The 23,797-nt window shown below is 35.9% G+C and overlaps 1 protein-coding gene across 1 annotated transcript in view; it reads left to right on the top strand.

Annotated features, from left to right (window-relative positions):
- Nucleotides 1–7,657: 7,657 nt before the first annotated feature.
- The window catches only part of MALRD1 (MAM and LDL receptor class A domain containing 1), an 807,963-nt gene continuing 791,823 nt past the window's right edge, over nucleotides 7,658–23,797 (top strand). The window contains exons 1-3 of the mRNA XM_035022447.1: nucleotides 7,658–7,706; nucleotides 7,809–8,021; nucleotides 22,965–23,105. Of these exons, the coding sequence (XP_034878338.1) occupies nucleotides 7,658–7,706; nucleotides 7,809–8,021; nucleotides 22,965–23,105 (403 nt within the window). The remainder of the gene's footprint in view (nucleotides 7,707–7,808; nucleotides 8,022–22,964; nucleotides 23,106–23,797) is intronic.

The raw sequence follows: 23,797 nt of genomic DNA, 5'->3' as shown, positions 1-23,797 counted from the left end.
AAATATGCAATCACCTCAATTGTGCATGCAAGTTTTCCACATGCCTCATTCTGACCATCCTCATTCTGAACTATAAGCAGATCTGTGAAGAGCAAACCAACACAAAAAGGATTTGCAATTAGCTGCTAAGTCATATCAGTAGAAAATGGGGGATGTGTGTAGAAATAAAGAACCTGGTTCAGGTAAGAAGAAATAAAATTTTAAATTGGGTTGAAAATTTCTTTATTTTTGATCATTTAGAGTAGGTTCTATGTAGTTGCTCAGTTCAACTGACTGAGACCTAGATTTATTCATTAAATGAATTTGAGATGCTAATAATGAAGAGGCAGAAATTTAAGACTTAGGAAAATAGGAATGTTGGAGTGGATTGTTTGGTAACCAATACCAAATGGTAACCAAAAGAATTTTTGGTGTAGTTTGTTTATTCTTCTCCTATTCTATATAAACTGAGATGGCCTAGAAGACCGTGTGTAATAAAACATTTAGAAGTAGTTTGTTGAGGAGAGTGTTGGCGTTCTTATGAAATGCTGTAATGGCTGACCTATTCAGACCTCACATGAAGTGGAGATGATGCTATCTCAAAGTGAAACTGGCCAGTAACAAAATGTAATTGTTAGAGGCAAGCGTAGCATGATTACTATAATATTATCATAGTAGTCAGCAAAGCCAGGTGCTTTAGGGACCTTTGGTGGTGGCTAATGGAACTTGAGATCCATAGCAATAAAAGAGGTAGGCCACTAATGAAAATCCTACATGGCTTGATAGAAAAACAACAAAAAAATCTCTTCTGGGTTGGGTGACTATGCTGTTTGATGGTAATAGTTCACTGGAAAATGGGAAATACTCAGATGCCGGTTCTATGCTGATTAATTCCTGGATATCCAGAAAATCACCATGGTTCTATTGGTCAGAGGTGGGACATATGAAGGTTAAGTGATGAATGGAACTTAGGTCCAAGTCCACCTCTGAGTGGCTCACAGATTCTACAAAACCATTCTGTGGTTGCTTTTCTATTGGTGAATGGGTAATTGGAATAGATATACTCAGTGTTTGGTAGTATCTTCACACTGATTCCTGATCCATTAAATGAGTTCCATTATGGGAGTGTGTCAGGACGCCCTCGAAACCATCCCCAGGTTCCATGATTTGCTAGAGGGACTCACAGGACTCAGCATATAGTTGTACTTATGGCAAAGATTTATTACAGTGAAGGGATACAGAGCAAGATCAATAATGGGAAAAGGTGCATGTGGCAATGTCTAGGGGAAACCAGGGGCACACTTCCAGAGTCTTCTCCCCCAGTGGAGTCACACAGGACACACTTTATTACAGCAATGAGTTGTGACAATCAGGGGAGATCCTAAGATACTCAGTGCCTTGGATTTTTTTATTGGTGGTTGGTCATGTAGATAGTTTCTGCCTGGCACATATTAAAATTCTAGACCCCAGAAGGAAAGCAGGTATTCAGCATAAACTAGATTTTTATTTGCACAAACAGTTTAAGTATAGTGACCTACTCTTAATCAGTTAGAATGGTGGGAACTGGTTGTCCCAGATGCCAGCCAAGGGCCAACATTGGAAGTCTGGCTTTTGAAGGATATTAGCCAGTCCTGCTCTTTCTTCATAGGTAAGAATAAACACCCCCCAACCTCTGGGGGAATTACAGAGATGGGTGCCACCATGGGCACTAATTCCTGTCCATTAACCTGACCTGCCTTTTTGTCCTTTGCAGGGGTGGATGAGTCTTGGAAAATAATGGATGATTATTGAAAGTATAACCAGCTCAGGATTCTGATAACAGTGCTCTTTCAGATGTAGTTTCTTTACTGAGCAAGTCCACAAAGCTCTGTGTAGTTCTGTATGTGGAAAAAAATATTTGTTTTCTCTATTCCAACGAGCAGAGAACTCTAGAAATATTTTGATTTCAATTAAGAAGCACAACAGTATGCCTTTGCTGTTGTGCTTTGGAACATGATCAACTCACTTGCCTCTGGTCATATATGGTCTGTAGATGCCTGAATTGTCTCGCCCTTGTATAGGACATCATGTTTATCCACTACAGACATGGTGGTAATCTGACATAATTTGGTAAACACAGGTTAGCAGATTTTTTTTTAAGATTTTATTTATTTATTTGACACAGAGAGAGAGACAGCGAGAGAGGGAACACAAGCAGGGGGAGTGGGAGAGGGAGAAGCAGGCTTCCCGTGGAGCAGGGAGCCCGATGCGGGGCTCGATCCCAGGACCCTGGGATCATGACCTGAGCCGAAGACAGACACTTAACGACTGAGCCATCCAGGAGCCCCCAGGTTAGCAGATTTTTAAAAATGCTTTGGAGAAGTTCATATATGGCAGAGGTTGGGTAATAAACCTGATAGATATACAGAGTTCGAATGCATTCATGAAGTTACTTGGAATAAAGAAAGATAACTCTCAGAGTGAGAGAAAATTTGCCTTGTCTTGCATCTTATACCTCTAAGAAAGTTACAGAAAACCTGGTTGGCTTGTTTGAGTTTCAGATGCAAGCTATGCATAAAACAAAACAGAAACCTGTGTGGTACCTAATATGAGGCAGTGTTCTTGAGTCTGTTAACACTTCAGCGCAAGGATCTGTGGACATTTAGTCAGCTTGATAAAAGTATGTCCTACTCTGTCAGAGAATCACATTATAGGTCCCAATCATTTTGGAGTAAAGCCAGCAAAATAAGTATTCTTCCCTTGAGAAAGAGCTATTGGGCACAGATTAAGACTGAATTCCTGACCATGAGACAATGACCCTGCAACCTGAGCTGCTTGAAATAAGTTGAATGTGATATAATTTGAGTGTGCCAAGCAACAGCATTCTGTCATCAGCGGAAGCAGTATATACAAGACCAAAATTGAGTAGGGCCTGCAGTCTCAGATAAATGCCACAAGCAGATGGCTCACACTCCCAGGGCATCTGTTCACAATGCCGTATCATATATATATATGGTGAATATATATATATATATTTTTTAATTTTCACCTTTTTTTAAAAAAATAAATTTTTATTTCTGATTTTTCACTGACTGTCATTGCCAGCAGAGAAAGTCATCTGGGTAACACTGAGTCTTTGAAATATACTGAAATTAGTTTTATGAATATTTTATTTCCATGTATTCTTGTTGGGTGCCGAATTTAGAATATATCCATTACTTAGGGCCTGTCAAAAACAAACTCCCTCAGTTTTTAACCATTTCAAAATTATCTTATCCCCTACCCTGAATAAACAAACATTCAGGTCACCACTAAATCTAAGTTTACTGTGGTTTTTTTATAGTTTTTGAAAATACTATTCCATTATCTTACATTTGCTCCATAGGCCACTATCTTATTTGCTTATATTGTTGCTGTTGAAAAGTTAACTGCCAGTCTAAATAACATGCCTTTGTAGATACGTTTTGTCTCTCTAATTGATTTTAAGAACTTCACTTCTCTTTGGAATTCTTCAGTTTAATTACAAAGTATCTAGCTTAATATATTTTTAATTTATCCTGAGCCCTGATTCTTAGAGTTCATGACCTTTTTCATTTCTGAAAAATTTTCATTTCAAGTACTGTCTCCCACATTTTCTTTTATTTCCCCTATATGGTTCACTTAGTCATGTGTTGGACCCTATCATTTATCTTCCAGGTTCTTAAACTATGTTTTTTTTTTCATGTTTGTGTACATCTCTTTGTTGCATTTTGTATATTTTCTCATAAATATCTTCCAATTCATTGAATTCTATATGCACTTCTGTTTTTTGTCCTTTTTCCTATTTATACCATCTACATTGTTTTCATTTTGAATGGTTATGTTTTCCTGATCACTTTTACAAAATCATGCTTGGTCTCTTCTTCCTTGTGCTTATTTTAAAAATTTAATCTTTTATATATTTGATACATAAATTTTTTATATTCATTATCACATAATACCAATGCATGAAATCCTTGGGTATCAATTGTGCCCTTGTTTTCATTTGATTATTTGTGCTAGCTCTGATTCATAGAGGTGTGTTTGTCATTTGCCAGTTAATTTTTCACTGCGAGCCCTTATTTGGATGATCATAATCAATGGGAATCTTGACATGGCCTTATGAAGGTGCTAGGAATTTTTTTTTCCTGGCAAATTCTTCTTCTAGCTTTGTGCAAAGACGTCAGTTCTAGTTTCTTATCTTATGCAGATCTAAATTCTTTTATCACCTTTCTCAGTTCCACTTTCAAGACTGGGGCTCTGGGTTGTTTTTCTCTGCAGGATAACTTCAATCTCTCCTCACTGTTCTTGCATCTTCTTTTGCATTAATTCTGGAATTGTTCTTTTTTTTTTTTTTTTTTAAGTAGGCTCCATGCCCAGCATGTAGCCCAATGCAGGGCTTGAACTCATGACCATGAGATCAAGACCATGAGATCAAGACATGAGCTGATACCAAGATTTGGACACTTAACCCACTGAGCCACCCAGGTGACCCTGGACTAGTTCTTAAAATATTATTCAGGATGGTTATTCAGTAATAAACTATTATGTTGGCTTTACTTCTTCCCATCTCCCATTCAATTCTTGGGATTTGCTTTACATTTTGCAGCCTTGGGACTCAGTTATATATATATTTAAAAGCATTTTATATTCCACTTCTTTCCACATCTAACATTTTTATACTTTGTAAGTTGGCTTATATATTTTTATAGAAAATATGACCCACTGTTTTTGCCAAACTAGAAGCAGTTTGTGTTCATTTTTTGTAAATGTCTTATATCTCCTTTCTCATGTTGTACATTCTTTTATTTCTGGACACTGTCTTATTCTTCATTGTATCTGTCCTATCTTCCTGACCCCATTCCCAGTGTCTAGCATAAATAGGTGTTCAGTCTTTAAAAAAGAAAGATAAAACAGTGTGTCTACTTGAAAATGAATTTGCTGTCACTTTTGAATATTTTGCTGTTTGGAAGTCTCAGAGATTTTTAAATGCCTCATAAAAATTATTGGCAATATAATTCAATTAAAATTATGTGATCATTTTTTTTCTATCTTGGGTCATATCCAAGCTCCATCATTTAATACTCATGGGATCTTGGGGAACTGATTAATGATTTTTAAAGCATAAGTAGAGAATAGCACAAGAGGGGGTTTTGGACATAATGAGACAATATGTATGAAGCACCTAGCACAGTGTTAGAACATTGGGATCTACAAGGCATTTTTCCCTTCCTCAGAAAACCCGGTAAAGAGAACACTAGTTGCTATCAGTATCTATTTATTCCTTGTCCCTTTTGGTGCACATAGAGAAAAAGTGATAAAGAAATTATCAATCCGGGGTGCCTGGGTGGCTCAGTCGTTAAGCGTCTGGCTTCGGCTCAGGTCGTGGTCCCAAGGTCCTGGGATCGAGCCCTCCATCGGGCTCCCTGCTCCACAGGAAGCCTGCTTCTCCCTCTCCCACTCCCCCTGCTTGTGTTCCCTCTCTCACTGTGTCTCTGTCAAATAAATAAAATCTTTAAAAAAAAAAAAGAAATTATCAATTGAAAATAATTTTATTTTTTGGCAACAAAATATAAATTTGCCTTATTAAATATAATGCTACTGGATTATACTGATTTACTTTGGGTGATTCCAGTTCATTTCTTGTCTAAATGATGAATACCACTTGAAACAGTATACGGTAATGTTATCTTTAGTAGGCAGTAACAGTTAATAAAGGAGTTTCCCAGCCAAAATGAGGCAATAAACAGCTATGACAGCAAGAAAATATGTGATTTTTTTTCTAAATGGAAAATAGTGAACATATAGAGTGTTATGGGACCTGAGTTCAGAATCAGGATATAAAAGGAATGTTTCAGGGTTTGCATGTCTCTTTACACTGTTGCTTTCCTTCCCTCTTCCCCTTTTGTCTCCTTTTCTTCCTCCTTCTTTCTTCCTCTATTTTTCACTCTCTCCCTTCTACCTACCTGACTGAAGGATGGAAAACAAGTGTGGGTAGCAACAACTTCTGGTTTGGGGTGTGGCTGAGATGAGAATTGATAGTCTTTAACTGAAATATTTATTTATTTGACAGAGAGAGAGATAGCGAGAGCAGGAACACAAGCAGGGGGAGTGGGAGAGGGAGAAGCAGGCTTCCCGCCAAGCAGGGAAATTATGGATTTTCCTCCCAGGATCCTGAATGCCCATACTTTAGACCTTTATATATATATAAATATAAATAAATAAATAAATATATATATATATATATATATATACATATATATATATATAGTGGGTCCCTTTTCTAGAATATGGAGAAAATCTTACTTTCCTAACATTTTTATTAAATGTTTAGATACATCCCTGTCCCTGATCTATGGTCCTGATTTTCACTCTACATTCCCCAATTAATTCTTATAGTCTCATGGGGTGTCTTGTTTCTTGCCATTATATTGCAGAAATGAAAAGAAAGTAGTTGAAAAAGAACTTTGATATGCCTTCAAGAAATAAAATATAAAAGAATATTTTGAGTGTTCAACTTCACATAATTTCTATGATTATGCAGCTTCATAGAATTTTATTATGAATACATCAGTGTGTCCTGAACTTCAGTATACTGTTCATTCTCAATATGCATTCTGAAATCATATTTCAGTTGTAGAAGCAAATTAATATGAATTGACAAGAGGATCAGTGTGCTGTAGAAGAAAGAACACTGCCCTCGGCAGTAGTAGGAAATTTGAATTGTAGTTTCTAATACCAAATTACTGTATTTTCTCATAAATACTCTTAACTTCTTTGGGCCCAAGTTATGTGATTTGTAAAACAATGACCTCCAATGTCCCTTCAACTTTTTTTTTATTTATTTATTTTAAAGATTTTATTTATTTATTTGACAGAGAGGGAGATAGCGAGAGCAGGAACACAAGCAGGGGGAGTGGGAGAGGGAGAAGCAGGCTTCCTGCCGAGCAGGGAGCCCAATGTGGGACTCGATCCCAGGACCCTGGGATCATGACCTGAGCCGAAGGCAGACGCTTAATGACTGAGCCACCCAGGTGCCCGTCCCTTCAACTTCTAAAATCCTATGGTCTTGGGCGCCTGGGTGGCTTGGTCAGTTAAGCATCTGCCTTCGGCTCAGATCATGATCTCAGGGTCCTGGGATTGAGCTCTGTGTCAGGCTCCCTGCTCAGCAGGGAGTCTGCTTATCCCTCTCCCTCTGCCCCTCCCCCCCCACCCCCGCTCATGCTCTCTCTCTCTGAAATAAGTAAATAAAGTCTTTAAAAATCCTATGGTACTCAATTTATCCAAACAAGCAATATGAGGTTTCTATTTAATAACTAAGGATACACATTTTGAACTCACAGAGAAATTCTAATAATTGGGTCTGAAATATTTGAATATGTTTTAGCGACCACAATAGTGTTCTAAATTACATGAATGTGATTAAGTAAGCACAGGAATTAATACAGAACATTGCTGTTACTTAAAACTTTACTGTGGTCCTCCCCCGGTCCCCCACCCCATTTATGTGCCTGCCCTTTGTTTCTTAAAATTTTCTTTCAGGAGATAGCATGATCATAAAGGCTTACATTGTTTAAATATGGTATACACAGGGCAATAAATATCCATGTTTAGCTAGATACAGAAAAGGTGCAGTTGCTCAAGTTAAATATTTTCTAAAGACACTCCTCTGAAAGAGTAAATGAACTGCTCTGGGAGTCATTTGTTAGGGTTGCAGATAGTTACCAAGGGTATCCAGTCATAAGAGGCAAATCTGGAAAAGAAAGGGTAGAGAAAAGAGAAAGGATGTTTCTAATTATGGATTCACCTATTACAACTGCCTGATCTCCCAGCGACCTATCAAGTGGTGCTCTTCTGCTTGGCCGAAATGTTAGCATTCCCAAGGAATGAAGCTTTTTGTTTCCTTTGGATTTCTTGTGTTTTCATCTCTGCATGGGTTCAGCAAGGAACAAAAGACTTTCAGTGTGGCAATGGGTTGTCCTTGCCTCCTGACAACGTGTGTGACTTCACAGATCAGTGTGGGGACAAGAGTGATGAACAGCAATGTAAGTGCTATTCTCCTTTGTCCAATTTCAGTTCCCTGGACACCTTCAAGTCAGGGGCTGACGGGTAGCCCAGGGAGATTTGGCTAGATACCTGGCCCTCGTGGATTTCATTTATACGCCTTTAATGTAAATCGGAAACTAAAATATACTTTTCAATAGAGATGGGTTCATAGACCAAAATTCCTCTAATTAAACAATATCAAATTGCTAAGATTCTAACTGGAGGGAACGTATTCTAAAGTAGTTTTTACTGGTTATAAAGAAGGAAGTGAAATGCAGTCTTGTAGTTTTTAATGTATCAGGGAAGCAAAATTCCAAAGAAGCTCATGATTGAAGCTTTAAAATGCTGTGATGGAAATGATGAGCTTAAATTTGGAATCAATATGGAAATGTTTGAGATGACTTTTAGGTTGCATGAATAGATTTGATTTTTGCCTATAGGACACTACCTTCCCCGTGAGTTGGTACCGACTGCCCACAGAGTACAACATGGGCTCGTAGCCTTTGATTCTGGGGTGCAGGAAACAGCACCAGCTTAGGGGAGTGCAGGACCTAGATTTGGATCCTGCATAAACCATGTACTAATTGTGTGATCTTGAACGTCCATCTCATTAAAGAGGTTGTAAAGTGAGATAAATTGACTCTCAGCAGCGGGAAAATGCTCCATTGCTTACTGGTGTTATATGAAAAAGGAAACTGTTCACCAAGGCAAGACATGGGTAAAGACGTGTATGTTTCTGTAGTTTCTCTTGCAATCTGACGTCCTGAAGGAATACTGCATTTCACTAGTGGAATGAGGGCAATCGCCTTTCACAAACATTTTCATACAATTAAGTGGGTTCATTGTTGGTTCATAGTAACTACTGGTTCAATTATCTGGAGGCACTAATTCTAGTATTTTAGAGCACCTTACTCAAACATATTTTCTAGTTTTTATTCAGATGCTATGTTAAGTCATGTTTATAGAATTTTTCATTTTCTTCTGCTAAAATAAGTTTCTATATATTCAGTTTTGCTATTGTTGGTAAGTTTCTATACATTCAGTTTTGCTATTGTTGGTAAGTTTCTATATATTCAGTTTTGCTATTGTTGGACTTCTACTTACATATTCAGTTGTTGTTACAGTAGAACAAGAACAGTGAATACTGAAAAATCTCTTCTCTGCAGAAGAAAACAAGCTATTGATTTGTTTCCCATAGTTTGGGATAGTGATCATGCCATTAGTAACTGTTAAATACAAAATGCAGCCGAAGACAGGGATTCATTTATATTTGTCCAATTTGCCCAGAGAGGCTGGATGTGGGTGTGCTGCCCTTTCTCTGACCTGTCTGGGAAAACCCTCGCTGTTCTTTGGTGAGCAGCAAAGAGGAACCACTTGGCTGGTTTGACAAGAAGTGCAAAGTCCCTTCCCTTATTAATCTCTGTGGAGCTTCCTTTAGCACGCTTGCTGTGATAACATGCATGGTCCTGCCTCAGGGAAAAGGTTAATGTGAAAGAAGGAGAAAGCTGCCGAGTGCAAAAGGTCTCGGCTGCATGAAAAATTCTAATAACTCGCGGCCGTGGAGGGAAACAAAGGAACAGATCTGTGAATAAACAGATTTCATTTTAAATGTTACATTAGGAGATCACCTTTTGGCTTTTTCACTTTTCATTTTCATTTCTGAGAACTTTCCACTTTGATATTTTATTTAAAATGTGGACCATAACCTGTTGGTAAAATTGAGAATCACTTAGAAGTGTGAGTTTCTTTTGTACACCATAGGAGGGGGGAAATGTTGTGGAAGAATAATGATGGCCAAGCAATTTTTCTCATAAAAATTTGTGACGCTGAAACTTATGGGTGAGACTTTTTTTTAAAAAAGTTAACTTTATAATGATGTTAAAATAGTCCCTTTTTGAAAAAAAAAAATCAACCTGTGTCCCTTTTAAGCATCCAAATGGTGTGACCTTTAAAGAAATAGATTATTATGTTGACTTTTCGTAATGAAATTGGCCTAGTTGAAGTTGAATTTCAGATGCAACTGATTCTATTAATATGTTTTTGAGAATTTTCTTATTTTACATGATGGACCTTCTTTTCAGAATACTTGAACTTTTTGTTTTAACTCAGAATTTTTTAAAGATGGGAGGTTTAGAAAGACAATCTTCACAATGAAATAAATTCTATTTATACACGATATTGAGCACTTAGTATATAGTGATTAAGAAAAATAATTTTTAGGTTCACAACTGTTTGGTTCTAGTGTTGACAAGAATCCCTCTTCCTTATAATTTATTGATATCCTGAGCCAGGGAAATAAATGTTGTAGTCCTGGGTATCTTTTTTAAAAAATCATGTTCCAAGCATTGTGTTGTCTGCTTCCATGCTGATCCGCATTGCCCATTCTCCCTCATTCTCTTTGATTTGTATTTGTTTATTTTAATATTGGAGCCATTATAGCAAGTACAGAGAAAGTCTAGCTTCTCTCCTAGCAATTTCTCAAAATTATTTGATATGCAAAGGCTTTATTTTTACTTAAGAATAAAGACAGTAATCTTGCTTATATTGCTACCATTCAGATCCAAGTCAACTGGAAGATTATAAACTACTGTTGATACAGTGTTGAGATATATATCCCATGAAATATGTTGAATACTGTTGAAGTGTTGCCAGAAAATAAATATTCTTAGATAATTACTTTTGCATACCTGAAGTCAGTGTTACAATTAACTGTTACATACATTCACTTTTAGAGCTAACTCCTGACTCTAAAGAAAAAACATATATTCTGTTAATCTGACACTTTTCTCTCCTACCTACCCATCACACTTAGGAACTTTCTGTTTGGTCTAGTATTTTTATAAGGAGATAGGAATCTATTTTATACTTTGATTTGATGGAATACATAAAATTTTGTGGTTTTACCTTATTTCTTTTGCAAACTTTTTGGATTTAGGAAGAAGAATTTTTTTCCAAAAAAGGTATTTACCTTTTTAGGTATTTACTTTGTATAAATCTAAATTTATATGTGAAAAACATAAAAATTACCTTAGAGGTGCATTCTCAAAATCTGAGAGGTGACAGTGTTTAATCAGGTGATGTTTAAGTACAAATGTTATTACTTCAATAGGATGACATGTCAACTACTTTAAAAAAGTAATTGATTCATTGAAGTACTTGAAGTTAAAGAATTAATAGACTGAAATGTGAGATTTCATGCACAATACTTACCTTACTACTACATTGTATGCAAAGTGTTTGATGTATATTTTCATGAAACAACTAAAAATCCTAAGCAACATGTCTCAGTTTGGGCTACCATAACAAATACCATGAAATGGGTGGCCTTTAATTCTCGTAGTCCTGGAAGCTGAAAAGTCTAGGATCAAAGTACTTGCAGATTTGGTGTCTGATGAGGGCCCTTCTCCTGGTTTGCAGGTAGCTGTTTTTTGGTTTTGGTTTTTGTTTTAAGATTTATTTATTTATTTGAGAGAGAGCGAGAGAGCACGTATGTGTACGTAAGGGGAGTTGAGGGGCAGAGGGAGAGGGAGAGAGAGTCTCAAACAGACTCCATGCTGAGCACAGAGCTGACCTAGGGCTCAGTCTCATGACCCCAAGATCATAACCTGAGCAGAAACAAAGAGTCAGATGCTCAACCACCTAGGTGCCCCTGCAGATAGCTGTTTTTTCACTGTGTCCTCACATGGTGGGGAGAGAGCTTTGGCTTCTCTTCCTCCTCTATAAAGACGTTAATCCCATTATGAAGGTGTCCTACTCGTGACTCAGTCACTTCTCAAAAGCCCCACCTCCAAATATCTTAACACTGGGGATTAAAGATTCAACGTACGAATTTTGAAGGGACACAGATATTGAGTCCATAGCACAATAAAATTTAAGAAATCTAGTAATAAATATATAGAGTCTAGCTGAAGAAAATGATAAAAAATTACTGATGTATGGAAGAAAGACTCATGACAAGACTATTTCCTAATGGTGTGCTTCAGTAGTGTAAATATATACATTTTCACATTCATGAAATCAATCTAGTTAAATTCTAATATAGAGTATAACCAGGATAAATTTTGGAATTTATCTGGAAATCTGATTAAAGTGATTTTCAAGTTCATTCAGAAAAATGAGTGACAACAGCTAGAAGAGGGGAGAAGAAAATGATTAATAATGGGAAATAACTTTTATTAGTAGATTCATAACAGGTATCATGTAAACTATTCCAACATTGTGAAAGTTCAAAATTAGAAAAGAATCTCATCACTAGAAATAGTAAGTTTCTATATATAAAACATATTAAGAAATATAACACAATATCTATAATATATTAAAAAAATAATGGTGGCATTCCAAGTCAGTTTATAGTACCTCCTATAAGCCAAGCACTGTTGAAAAATTTCCACAGAGTATTTCATTTAATCTTCACCAAACATCAAAATAATAAGAACTATTATTATTCCCAGTTTCCAGCTTGGTAAAGAGAGGCTCAGAATAAGTAAACTAAAATGCCAAAGGACACAGAGTTATTTAGTGGAGGAACTGGAATTCACAACCAGTTCTTTCTGATTCTGGAACCCTTAATTTTTTTTTTTTTAAAGATTTTATTTATTTATTTGAGAGGGAGAGAGGGAGAGTGGGAGAGAGAGAGAATGCATGAGCGGAAAGTGGGGGAGAAGCAGACTCCCCACTGAGCAAGGAGCCCAACACCCAGGCTTAATCCCAGGAACCGGAGATCATGACCTAAGCCGAAGGCAGACACTTACCCAACTAAGCCACCCAGGCGCACCCTGGAACCCTTAATTCTAACCACTATACAACACTAACTGTGTTTTTATTTGCAACAAATGAAGATGAGGCAATTTTATGGGATAAATTTCTTATTTACTCCACACATCAAAATTTCCAGAAGGTAAAGTGTTAAATGTAGAAAATAAAGCCCTAGTCTTTATTATTTTTGACAATAAGTTTTGAAGTCAGGAAAAGTTTTTCTTTGCTTTGAGGTGTAATAAATCCTTAAAATATATTTGTTGAATGTTGGTATTGAATAAATATTTGGATGGGGAAGGGCCTTTTTATGCATTACATGAAAGGAAGAAAGTACGAAAATCAATCAAATTAGAATATGTAAAATAACAGTTTCAACGAATCAAAAACATTGTAAATAAAATGAAAGAGGAACAATGCTTTCAACATATTTGACAAATAGTTCTCTTCCAGGTAAATATATCAAATAAAGGATGCATTCTCTCATAGAAATATGGGTAAAAGTCCTGAAAAGGCAACTCACAAAACTTACAGAAAATGAAAAAACCACAGATGATGAAGTGTTCAACTTCACTGTCAATCATATGTCACAGTTGAGTTTTGAGAAAAAATTAAAAAGCAAATGAGAGAACAGGAATTCTGTTTGGCAGAATGCTATGCAGCATTTATAATACTCGAGTGAATACTGCTGCAGACTGGAGTTAATGCCATGCCTTGTCAATATTTCTACAGAAATCACCAGACACAAACACTCCTTTGAACTTCTTTGAAGGTTACTAATTGTGAAACAATGTTAAAGTTAAAACATGGTTTGGAAATCCTTTTATCATTGACTTAGATACCATCAATGACTCAATTGGCAGTCTCAATACCAAAGACAGTCTCAATGACTTGAGAATAAAGGCGACTATATGACAGGAATCCATCCAAATTAATATTGGATAATTCTGGTGTGAGCCCTAAGAGTGCTAATTCCATTTGCTATCACATAACTTTGTGAGTTAAGGTTTTTCCTGTTTCTATCTGAATGAAAATATTAAAATTAATTCAGTGTGAAAGATAAATATTTCCTTGTAAAGATTAATTAATATTTTTAACTTGCCAGGCCAAATAATAGCAATCTTTCATTGAAATTTACTTTTGAATGTAATTAAATTTTACTTTTATTTAATTGGAATATTTTAGATTCATCTCATCCTTTGTAGGAATTGACCATTAATTTTTACATTAAATGAGAGTGAAGAGATAATTTTTTACAAATATGTTTTTATGTGTTATCTAATGAAAGAAGTAATTCTCTAAATGGTAAAGTGAATGGTATGTAAAATATTGTGGCTATGTAATACATAGTTTTCCTCAAAAAGGGAAGAAGCTAAAAACACTTAAACTTGGACTAGAAGGAAATTACCTCAGCACAATAAAGGCTATATATGAAAAACCTACAGCTAACATCATACTCAATGGTGAAAAACTGAAAGATTTTCCTGTAAGAGCTGGAACAAGACAAAGATGCCATTTTTCATAACTTCTATCAACATAGTACTGGAAGTCCCAGCCAGAGCATTTTGGCAAGAAAATATTAAAATTGGAAATGAACAAGTGAAATCATCTGTTCACAGAAAATGTGATCTTAATGTAGACAACTCTAAAGATTCTTCCAAAACTAACCTGTTAGAACAAATAAAAAAATTTAGCAAGGTTGCAGGATATAAAATCAACACCCCAAAATCAGCTGTCTTTCTGTACACTAGCAATGAACAATCTGGAAAGGAAATTAAAAGAACAATTCCATTTACAGTAGCATCAAACAAAATAAAATACTTAGGAATCATCTCAATAGATACAGAAAAAGCACATGTCAAAATTCAACATCCATTCATGATAAAAACTCTTAACAAAATGGTTATAGAGGGAGTGTACATCAACATAATAAAGGCCATATATGACACCCCCCAGCTAACATCATCCTTAATGGGGAAAAACTGAAAACTTTCCTTTTAAAATCAGGAAAGCTTTTCCACTAAGGCAAGTATTCCCACTCTTGCCACTTTTATTCAAAATAGTGCTGGAAGTACTGGCCACAGCAATGAGGCAAGAAAAAGAAATAATGGCATCTAAATTGGAAAGGAAGAACTAAGATTGTCACTACTTGCAGATGACATGATGCTGTATATAGAAAATCCTAAAGATTCCACAAAAAACTATTAGAACTACTAAGTGAATTATGTAAATTTGTAGAATACAAAATTAATATACAGAAATCTGTTGTGTTTCTACAAACTAATAACAAATTATCAGAAAGAGAAATTAAGAAAACAGTCCAGTTTACAATGGCATCAAAAAGAATAAAATACCTAAGAATAACAAAGGTGGTAGAAGACCTGCTCTGAAAGTATAGTATAAAACATTGATAAAGAAATTGAAGATTACACAAATAAATAGAAAGATATATTATGCTCATGGATTAGAAGAATTAACATTGTTAAAATGTCCATACTACCCCAAGCAATTTACAGACTCAGTGCAATCCCTATCAAAATACCAATGGCATTTTTCACAGAACTAGAACAAATAAACCTAAAATTTCTGTGGAACCACAGAAAAACCCAAACAGCCAAAGCAATCTTGAGAAAGAAGAACAAAGCTGGAGGTATCAGGCTCCCAGATCTCAAACTGTACTACAAAGCTATTATAATCAAAACAGTATGGTACAAACACAAAAACAGACACATAAATCAATAGAAAGAATAGAGGGCCCAGAAATAAATACACACTTATATGGTCAATTAGTAAATGACAAAGAAGGCAAGTATATACATTGAGGAAAGATATTTTCTTCAATAGATGGTGTTGGGAAAATTGGATTGCTATGTGCAAAAGAATTAAAATGGGCCTCTTTTGTATACCATATACAAAAATGAACTAAAAATGGATTAAAGGCTAAATGTAAGACCTGAAAACTCCTGGAAGAAAACATAGGCAATAAGCTCTTTGACATGTTTTATAAATATTTTTTTTGGATCTGTCTCCTTAGGCAGGGACAACAGAAGCAAAAATAAACAAATGGGACTACATCAAATGAAAAAACTTTTGCACTGTGAAGGAAAAAATCAACATAATGAAAGAACAGCTAACTGAATGGGAGAAGATATTCACAAATGATATATCTGATAGGGGTTAACATTCAAAATATATAAAGAACTCATACAACACAATATCAAAAAACAAAGAAACATTTCAATTAAGAAATGGGCAGAGGTTCTGAATGAACATTTTTCCAAAGAGGACATACATTTGGCCAATGGGTACATGAAAAGATAGTCAGCATCACTAATTATCAGGGAAATGCAAATCAAAACAACAATGAGATACCATCTCACACCTGTCAGAATGGTTATTATCATAATAAGTAACAAATGTTGGTGAGGATGTGTGTAAAAGGGAATCCTCCTACACTGTTGGTGGGAATGTAAATTGGTACAATCACTGTGGAAAACAGGATGGAAGTTCCTCAAAAAGCTAAAAACAGAACTATCATATGATCCCCAAATTCCACTTCTAGGTAGTTATCTAAAGAAAATGAAAACACTAATTTGAAAAGATATATGCACCCCTATGTTCATCACAGCATAATTTACAATAACCAAGATATAGAAGCCACCAGCAATAGATGAATGGATAAAAAAGATGTGGTGTATATATATACAATGAAATATTACTGAGCCATAAAAAAGAATGAAATCTTGCCATTTGTGATGACATGCGTAAACCTAAAGGGTATTATGCTAAATTAAATAAATCAGACAGAGAAAGACAAATACCATATGATTTTACTTATATGTTGAATCTAAAAAGCAAAACAAGTGAATAAACAAAACGAAAACAGAAACAGACTTATAGGTATAGATGACAAGCTGATGGTTGCCAGAGGGGAGAGGAATGGGAAGATAGATGAAATGTGTGAGGGGGATTAAGAGGTACAGTCTTGGGAGGTGGTGGGGGGATGGGGTAATTGGATGACAGGCATTAAGGAGGGCACTTGATATAATGAGCACTGGATGTTATATGGAACTGATGAATCCCTAAACTCTACCCTGAAACTAATAATACACTAGATGTTAACTTACTTGAATTTAAATAAAAAAAGAGGTACAGTATACCAGTTAAAAAATAAACAAGACATGATGTAATATACTATGTTGCATAATATAGTCAATATATAATATTAGTCAATACATAATATTAACATAATATTATATTTATTTTTTATATATAGTCAATAATGTAAAAATTTTATATGTGACAGGTGGCAACTAGGCTTATTATGGTGATCATTTTGTAATGTGCATAAATATTGAATCACTATGTTGTACACCTGAAACTAATATATTGTATGTAAATTAACTTCAATAAAAATTACATTTCTTCTTCCTCTAAAAACTAAAACATAACCAAGGAGACAAAAGACATATACATAGAAAACTAAACATTGTTGCTGAAAGAAATTAAAGAAGACACAATGAAATGAAAAGACATCTCATGTTCATGGATTGGAAGAATCAATATTGTTTAGATGTCAATATTACCAAAAGTGATGTACAGGGTCAATGTAATCCCTATCAAAATCCCGAGAATATTTTGTGCAGAAGTAGTACAATCCATTCTAGAATGCATATGGAATCTCAAGGGACCCCAAATAACCAAAAAAGTCTCAAAAAAGAACCAATTTATAGCCCTTATACTTCCTGACTTCAAAACTTACTACAAAGCTACGGTAATTAAAAGAGAGTGGCACTGGCATAAAGACAGACACATAGGCCAATGGAATAGAACAGAGAGCCTAGAAATAAGCTTTCATTTGTAGGCAAATGATTTTTGACAAGGGTGCCAAGACCATTCAGTGGAGAAGGAACAGCCTGTTCAACAAAAACTGTATAAACTGTATATCTACATGCAAAAAGATTAAAGTTGGATCCCTACCTTACACCATATACAAAATTAACTCAGAATGGATTGAAAACCTAAATGTAAGAGCTGAAACTATAAAACTCTTAGAAGAAAACACAGAGGAAAAGCTTCACAATAGTGGATTTAGCAATGGCTTCTTGGATGACACCAAAACCAAAGGTACCAAAAAACAAACAAACAAAAAAACTAGATAAGTTAGAGTTCATCAAAATGAAAACTTTTGAATATCAAAGGACACTATCAGAATGAAAAGGCAATCCATTGAATAAGAGAAACTATTTGCAAATCACATATCTGATATGAGGTTGATATGCAGAATATATGAAGAACTCTCACAACAACAAAAAACAGACAACCTGATTTAAAAATGGACAAAGGATTTGAATAGACATTTCTCCAAAGATGATATACAAATATGAGTAAGCACATGAAAAGATGTTCAACATCACTGATCATTAGGGAAAAGCAAATCAAAACCAGAATGAGATACCACCTCATACCCATTAGGATGGCTATTATAAGCAAACAAAACCCCAGGAAATAACAGTTGTTGGCAAAGATGTTGAAATATTGGAACACTTGTGCAATTGTGGTGGGAATGTAAAATCTTTTAGCTTTTCTGTGAAATGGCATGGCAATTCCTCAAATAATTAAAATTAGAATTATCCACATGACACAATAATTCTATGTCTGGAGATACATCCAAAAGAAATGAAAGCAGGGACTCTTACAGATATTTGTACACCAGTGTTCATAGCAGCATTATTCCCAATAGCCAAAAGGTGGAAGCAACCCAAATGTCCTTTCAGATGAATAGGTAAACAAAATGTGGTATATACATACAATGGAATATTATTCAGTCTCAAAATGGAAACAAATTCTGATATATGCTGCAACATGGGTGAAGTTTGAGGACATAATACTAAGTGAAATAAACAAGTAACAAAAGGACAAATATTGGGATTCCACTTACATGAGGTATGTAGAGTAGTCAAATCCATAGTGACAGAAAAGAATGGTGGGTGTCAGTAGAATGGTGGGCTGGAGGGAAGAGAGAATGGGAAGTTAGTGTTTAATGGATATGGAGTTTCAGTTGGAAAAAACAAAAAGCTCTGGGGTTGGATGGTGGTGATGGTTGCATAACAACGTGAATGTATTTAATACCAGAGAACGGTATACTTAAAAATGGTTAAAAGATAAATTTTATGTCATGTGTATTTTGCCACAATTTTTCAGAAAGAGCAGGACTCATTGTTAAGACTACAACTGGGCCTCAAAGATCTTTTAAGAGGAAGAGAGAAATGCATTATTAATATAGGCCCAGGCAATATTGTGAGATGTGGTTTACTTTTACTATCTTCTGCCTCTCCCTTTCTAGATTTTTTCATAATTCTTATATTTTCTCTGTCTTCTAAGCACTTTATATTGTGACCATCTACCCATACCATACTTAATTCTGAGTTGTGCACCAATTTCTTCACCATCACCACTATTTAAAAGTTTATTCTCTTCCTACTCATTTTCTCAAAAGTATGCCCTAAGTTAACCATCACTTGGAGATATAATTTAATATTTGTCTTCCCATGAAGGTGTTAATGATTAAATCTAAGAGGAACTCTTCAGTGAATTTTAAATAAGAGAGTCGGGCACTGTGGAAGACAATTCGGGGGATAATTGGGCCTTCCAAGCAACCTCAGATCACATCATGGAGACACCCTCCCTCTTTGATTATAGTACATCCCACCTTTGGGATCACAAAATTGGAGAAATGAGTTCCACATGTTCCAAAAGCCCAGGAATATGGATTCTACTGATAAGTTCCTGCATACTGCTCCTCATTGTTCCATATCCTGTTGAACTGTGGCCTTACTCAACACAATTTAGTGATGGCTATGATAGCAGAACGCTCTATGCAGGCAGATTTCAGCATAGCAAATAGTTTCAGATTTGGATGTAGACATGTGGCATATGGAATTAAGAGGCAAATCAGTGACAGTGCAAGAAACATGGTTCAAATGGTTTAAAATATACAACTCTCTGTTGGGGGAAAATAAATGGAAAATTTTCAGATGCAAATTTTGAATAATCCAGCAGTTATTAGAAGTTTGTGATTTTTACAAGAAGTACTTGAAAATGTATGCTCATTAGATTCATTTTATAACAAAAAGAACCCCTGTTGAGATTATTCAGAAGAAAAAAAATGTTCTATTTAGCTATTTTTCTAGTTTTAACACTTCCAGAAATCATTATGATTATCTTTCTGTATTAAAAAGAACAAAACATCGTGAACAGAAGTCAACTAAGTAATTGTAATGCAACGTGATTTCTTGGCATTTAAAAAATGTTTGACACTTATGTGAGAATGTATGTATATTTCATACACATGGTTGCTGAAATATGGTGGTAAAAATAGTTTAGAATATTTTAGAATTACAAATAGATTGTTGTAAAAATTGCTAGGAACTATAGGAAACTTGAAAATCTATTTATGCAGATACATGCATAGCTAATTGAATGACACACACACATATATATACAAATAATTATATATAATTTTGTTCATTTTTGTTGTTGTTGTTCAACCAGATTCTCTAGATCACGAGAGGTCCATGAGGTAATAATTGGGATATTCCAGCTATTCTAAATATTTCAAAGGCCTTATGGCAATTGTAAATTTAGCCATGGTATGATTCCCAGACTAATCAAATTTCTTAGCTTTTGGATAGAATGACATCAATTCAGTCTGGAAATACTGGTTCCTTCAGGCTGACTAGAACTTCTAACTCTAGGTTGTTTTTTTTTTTTTAAGATTTTATTTATTTATTTGACAGAGAGATACACAGCGAGAGAGGGAACACAAGCAGGGGGAGTGGGAGAGGGAGAAGCAGGTTTCCCGCTGAGCAGGGAGCCCGATGCGGGGCTCGATCTCAGGACCCTGGGACCATGACCTGAGCCGAAGGCAGATGCTTAACCATCTGAGCCACTCAGGTGCCCCCTAACTCTAGGTTTTTGATCAAAATGGGAGAGTGGACTAATAATTAGGCCTCAGAACAGAGCTTTACGAGCTCATGTTCTGAAGTCAGAAAGATCTTGGTTCTTTTTTTTTTTTTTAATTTTTTTATTGTTATTTCAATCCCCATACATTACATCATTAGTTTTAGATGTAGTGTTCCATGATTCATTGTTTGTGCATAACACCCAGTGCTCCATGCAGAACGTGCCCTCTTTAATACCCATCACCAGGCTAACCCATCCTCCCACCCCCATCCTCTCTAGAACCCTCAGTTTGTTTTTCAGAGTCCATCGTCTCTCATGGTTCGTCTACCCCTCCGATTTCCCCCCCTTCATTCTTCCCCTCCTGCTATCTTCTTCTTCTTTTTTTTTTTTTTCTTAACATATATTGCATTATTTATTTCAGGGGTACAGATCTGAGATTCAACAGTCTTGCACAATTCACAGCGCTTACCAGAGCATATACCCTCCCCAGTGTCTATCACCCAGTCACCCCATCCCTCCCACCCCACCCCCCACTCCAGCAACCCTCAGTTTGTTTCCTGAGATTAAGAATTCCTCATATCAGTGAGGTCATATGATACATGAGAAAGACCTTGGTTCTAATCTTAGCCCCAGCACTCACTAGCTGGTCTAACTTGGGTGAGTTACTTTATGTCTGTAACACATGGTCTAAACTGCTTCACTTTTTAAAAAAAGGATTTTGTTTATTTATTTATTTATTTGAGAGAGAGAGAGAGAGAGAGAGAGAGCATGAGGGGGGAGGGGCAGCGGGAGAAGCAGACTCCCTGTTGAACAGGGAGCTCCACGTGGGGCTCAATCCCAGGACCCCAGGATCATGACCTGAGCTGAAGGCAGACAGTTAACTGACTGAGCCACCCAGTTGCCCCAGCTTCTTCACTTTTAAAATGGAAAAAAATGCCTGATTCATATGGTTGTTGTAAGGAATAAATAAAAAACTGCAAGTAGAACGCCTAGCACAGAACAAACTACCTTGATAAATTGTAGCTATTAAGATTCCTGTTATTACAGAATACAGCTGGTCTATGAGATCTTTCAAAATAAGGGATCTAGGAGTAAAATAAATGAAATAGACCACTGGTAATAAAGTGAGTTTACTTGTCATTCAAAAGTGATATTTCTAAATCAGCTTTCAGTACTCATATGTATGATCTCAAGAACATGCATCCGATATATCATTATTAAATAATATTTTGTCCAAAATGTGCTTAAGTAAAAATTATGATTTCGTGACTGGGTTGCCAGATGCTGCCTAACCATTCACCAGCATATTTACTCCCACGGTGGCTAATGCAACCAGTCAGGGCAAGAACAAACTTGTCAAAGGAGAATCTCCATGGTTGTTAAGAACTATAACCCAGCAGGGGCTATTGTGGTCGAGATAACCTATTTTTTAGAGAGTTGACATTTACAGATGTTGGATAATGAAATAAAGCCCGACTTGGTGGTTATTATGAACAACCAAATGTCCAAATCCTTCAGCTTCTGCCAAACCGCTCGGATCAGTTAAACCTGGGGAAAAGACAAAAAGAGCCAGAAATTGCCCTTGTTATGATAAAAGCACCAAGAATTCCAAGAACTTGATACTCAACAGGAAGGTGCTATATTTAATTCCAGGGTTGCATCACAGCCACGGATGGTCGATCTTTAGTCAGAAGGTCCTTGGTGATGTGTTTGCCCACACCTGAGATTCTGATATGCCTGGAAGGCTGAAATATCGAGGTGGACCTGAAGATATAACCTTAATAATAATTCCTCATGTTTTATAGTTCTAAGAGTTGTATTTTATATAAATTATGTCATTTGATTCTTATAGCAGTCATTTGAGGGAGAGAGGGCAGGATGTCATTATTCTAATCTTATAAGGGAAGAAAAGGGCTTGCTATGGTTAAATGGTTTAACTAAAGCACTCGGGTAATAGACAAAACCAGGATTAGGTCCTCTCTCTTCTGACCTCGAGTGGCCTTCTTTCTGTTTGACCACACTGGTTTTGTGTGTAGTGATTTATTAGAATGTCATCTGCAAAAAAGCTTTGCATTAATAAAGTAGACTTAAAATGTGGAAAATAGTCCTTATATTAATCTACATTTGCTGTTTGTTCCTAAGCTTTTTTTTTTTCTCTACTCTTGTCTGATTTCTTAAGAAGCCAAATGGGGTTGTGAAAGCTAATTTCTTTATTTTCTCATTAGGCTCCAGTTATGAAAGATGTGATTTTGAAAATGGGCTCTGTAGTATGACACAAGATCATAGTCTGCAACTTGTTTGGACAAAGAGAAGTGGGATGACCGGTCTCTCACCTCCATTTTATGATCACAACGGTGATATGTCTGGTAAATGCTTTGAATTTCTTTTTTTCTTGTCAAGTGGTTGATTATCAGTAGAATATTGGCCGATATTTAGATATCAATTATTATAATGTCTAACTCTATGCCTTCTTTAACCATTTTCAGGATGTTTATGATACAAAATATCACAATGGAGTCTCATAGTTGCATTCCTGGGATCCTGAAGGTCTACCTAGACAATGATTGGGATTTTCTAGCTGTTTTGACTCTTTATGGAAAATGAAAAATTTAACATGATAATGCTACATAGGTTAATTCATCAAATTACTTTGCTCTTGGCTATACTGATTTCAGCTCTAACAACACTTGTTTTCTCAGGCTATCTAGGAGGCTCTGATGGGCTGCTCATTAGCCGCTGAGGTGGCTCTGGAGCCAGACTTTTATTCATTTCTTTATTTGATAACTAATGAACTTAATTCATTCATCATTTTGTACCAGGTGATTAAGATATTTTATTTTATTTTATTATTTTTTTTAAAGATTTTATTTATTTATTTCAGAGAGAGACATAGTAAGAGAGGGAACACAAGCAGGGGGAGTGGGAGAGGGAGAAGTAGACTTCCCGCTGAGCAGGGAGGCCGATGCGGGGCTCGATCTCAGGACCCTGAGATCATGACCTGAGCCGAAGGCTGAGCCACCCAGGCACCCCGTGATTAAGATATTTTAGTGAGCAAAAA

Source organism: Mirounga leonina, unplaced genomic scaffold (genome assembly GCF_011800145.1).
Source record: "Mirounga leonina isolate KUSES-001 unplaced genomic scaffold, KU_Mleo_1.0 Mir_175, whole genome shotgun sequence".
In the NCBI taxonomy this organism is placed as follows: domain Eukaryota; kingdom Metazoa; phylum Chordata; class Mammalia; order Carnivora; family Phocidae; genus Mirounga; species Mirounga leonina.
Note: the sequence above shows the minus strand (reverse complement) of the source record. Positions and strands in the feature narration are given on the sequence as shown.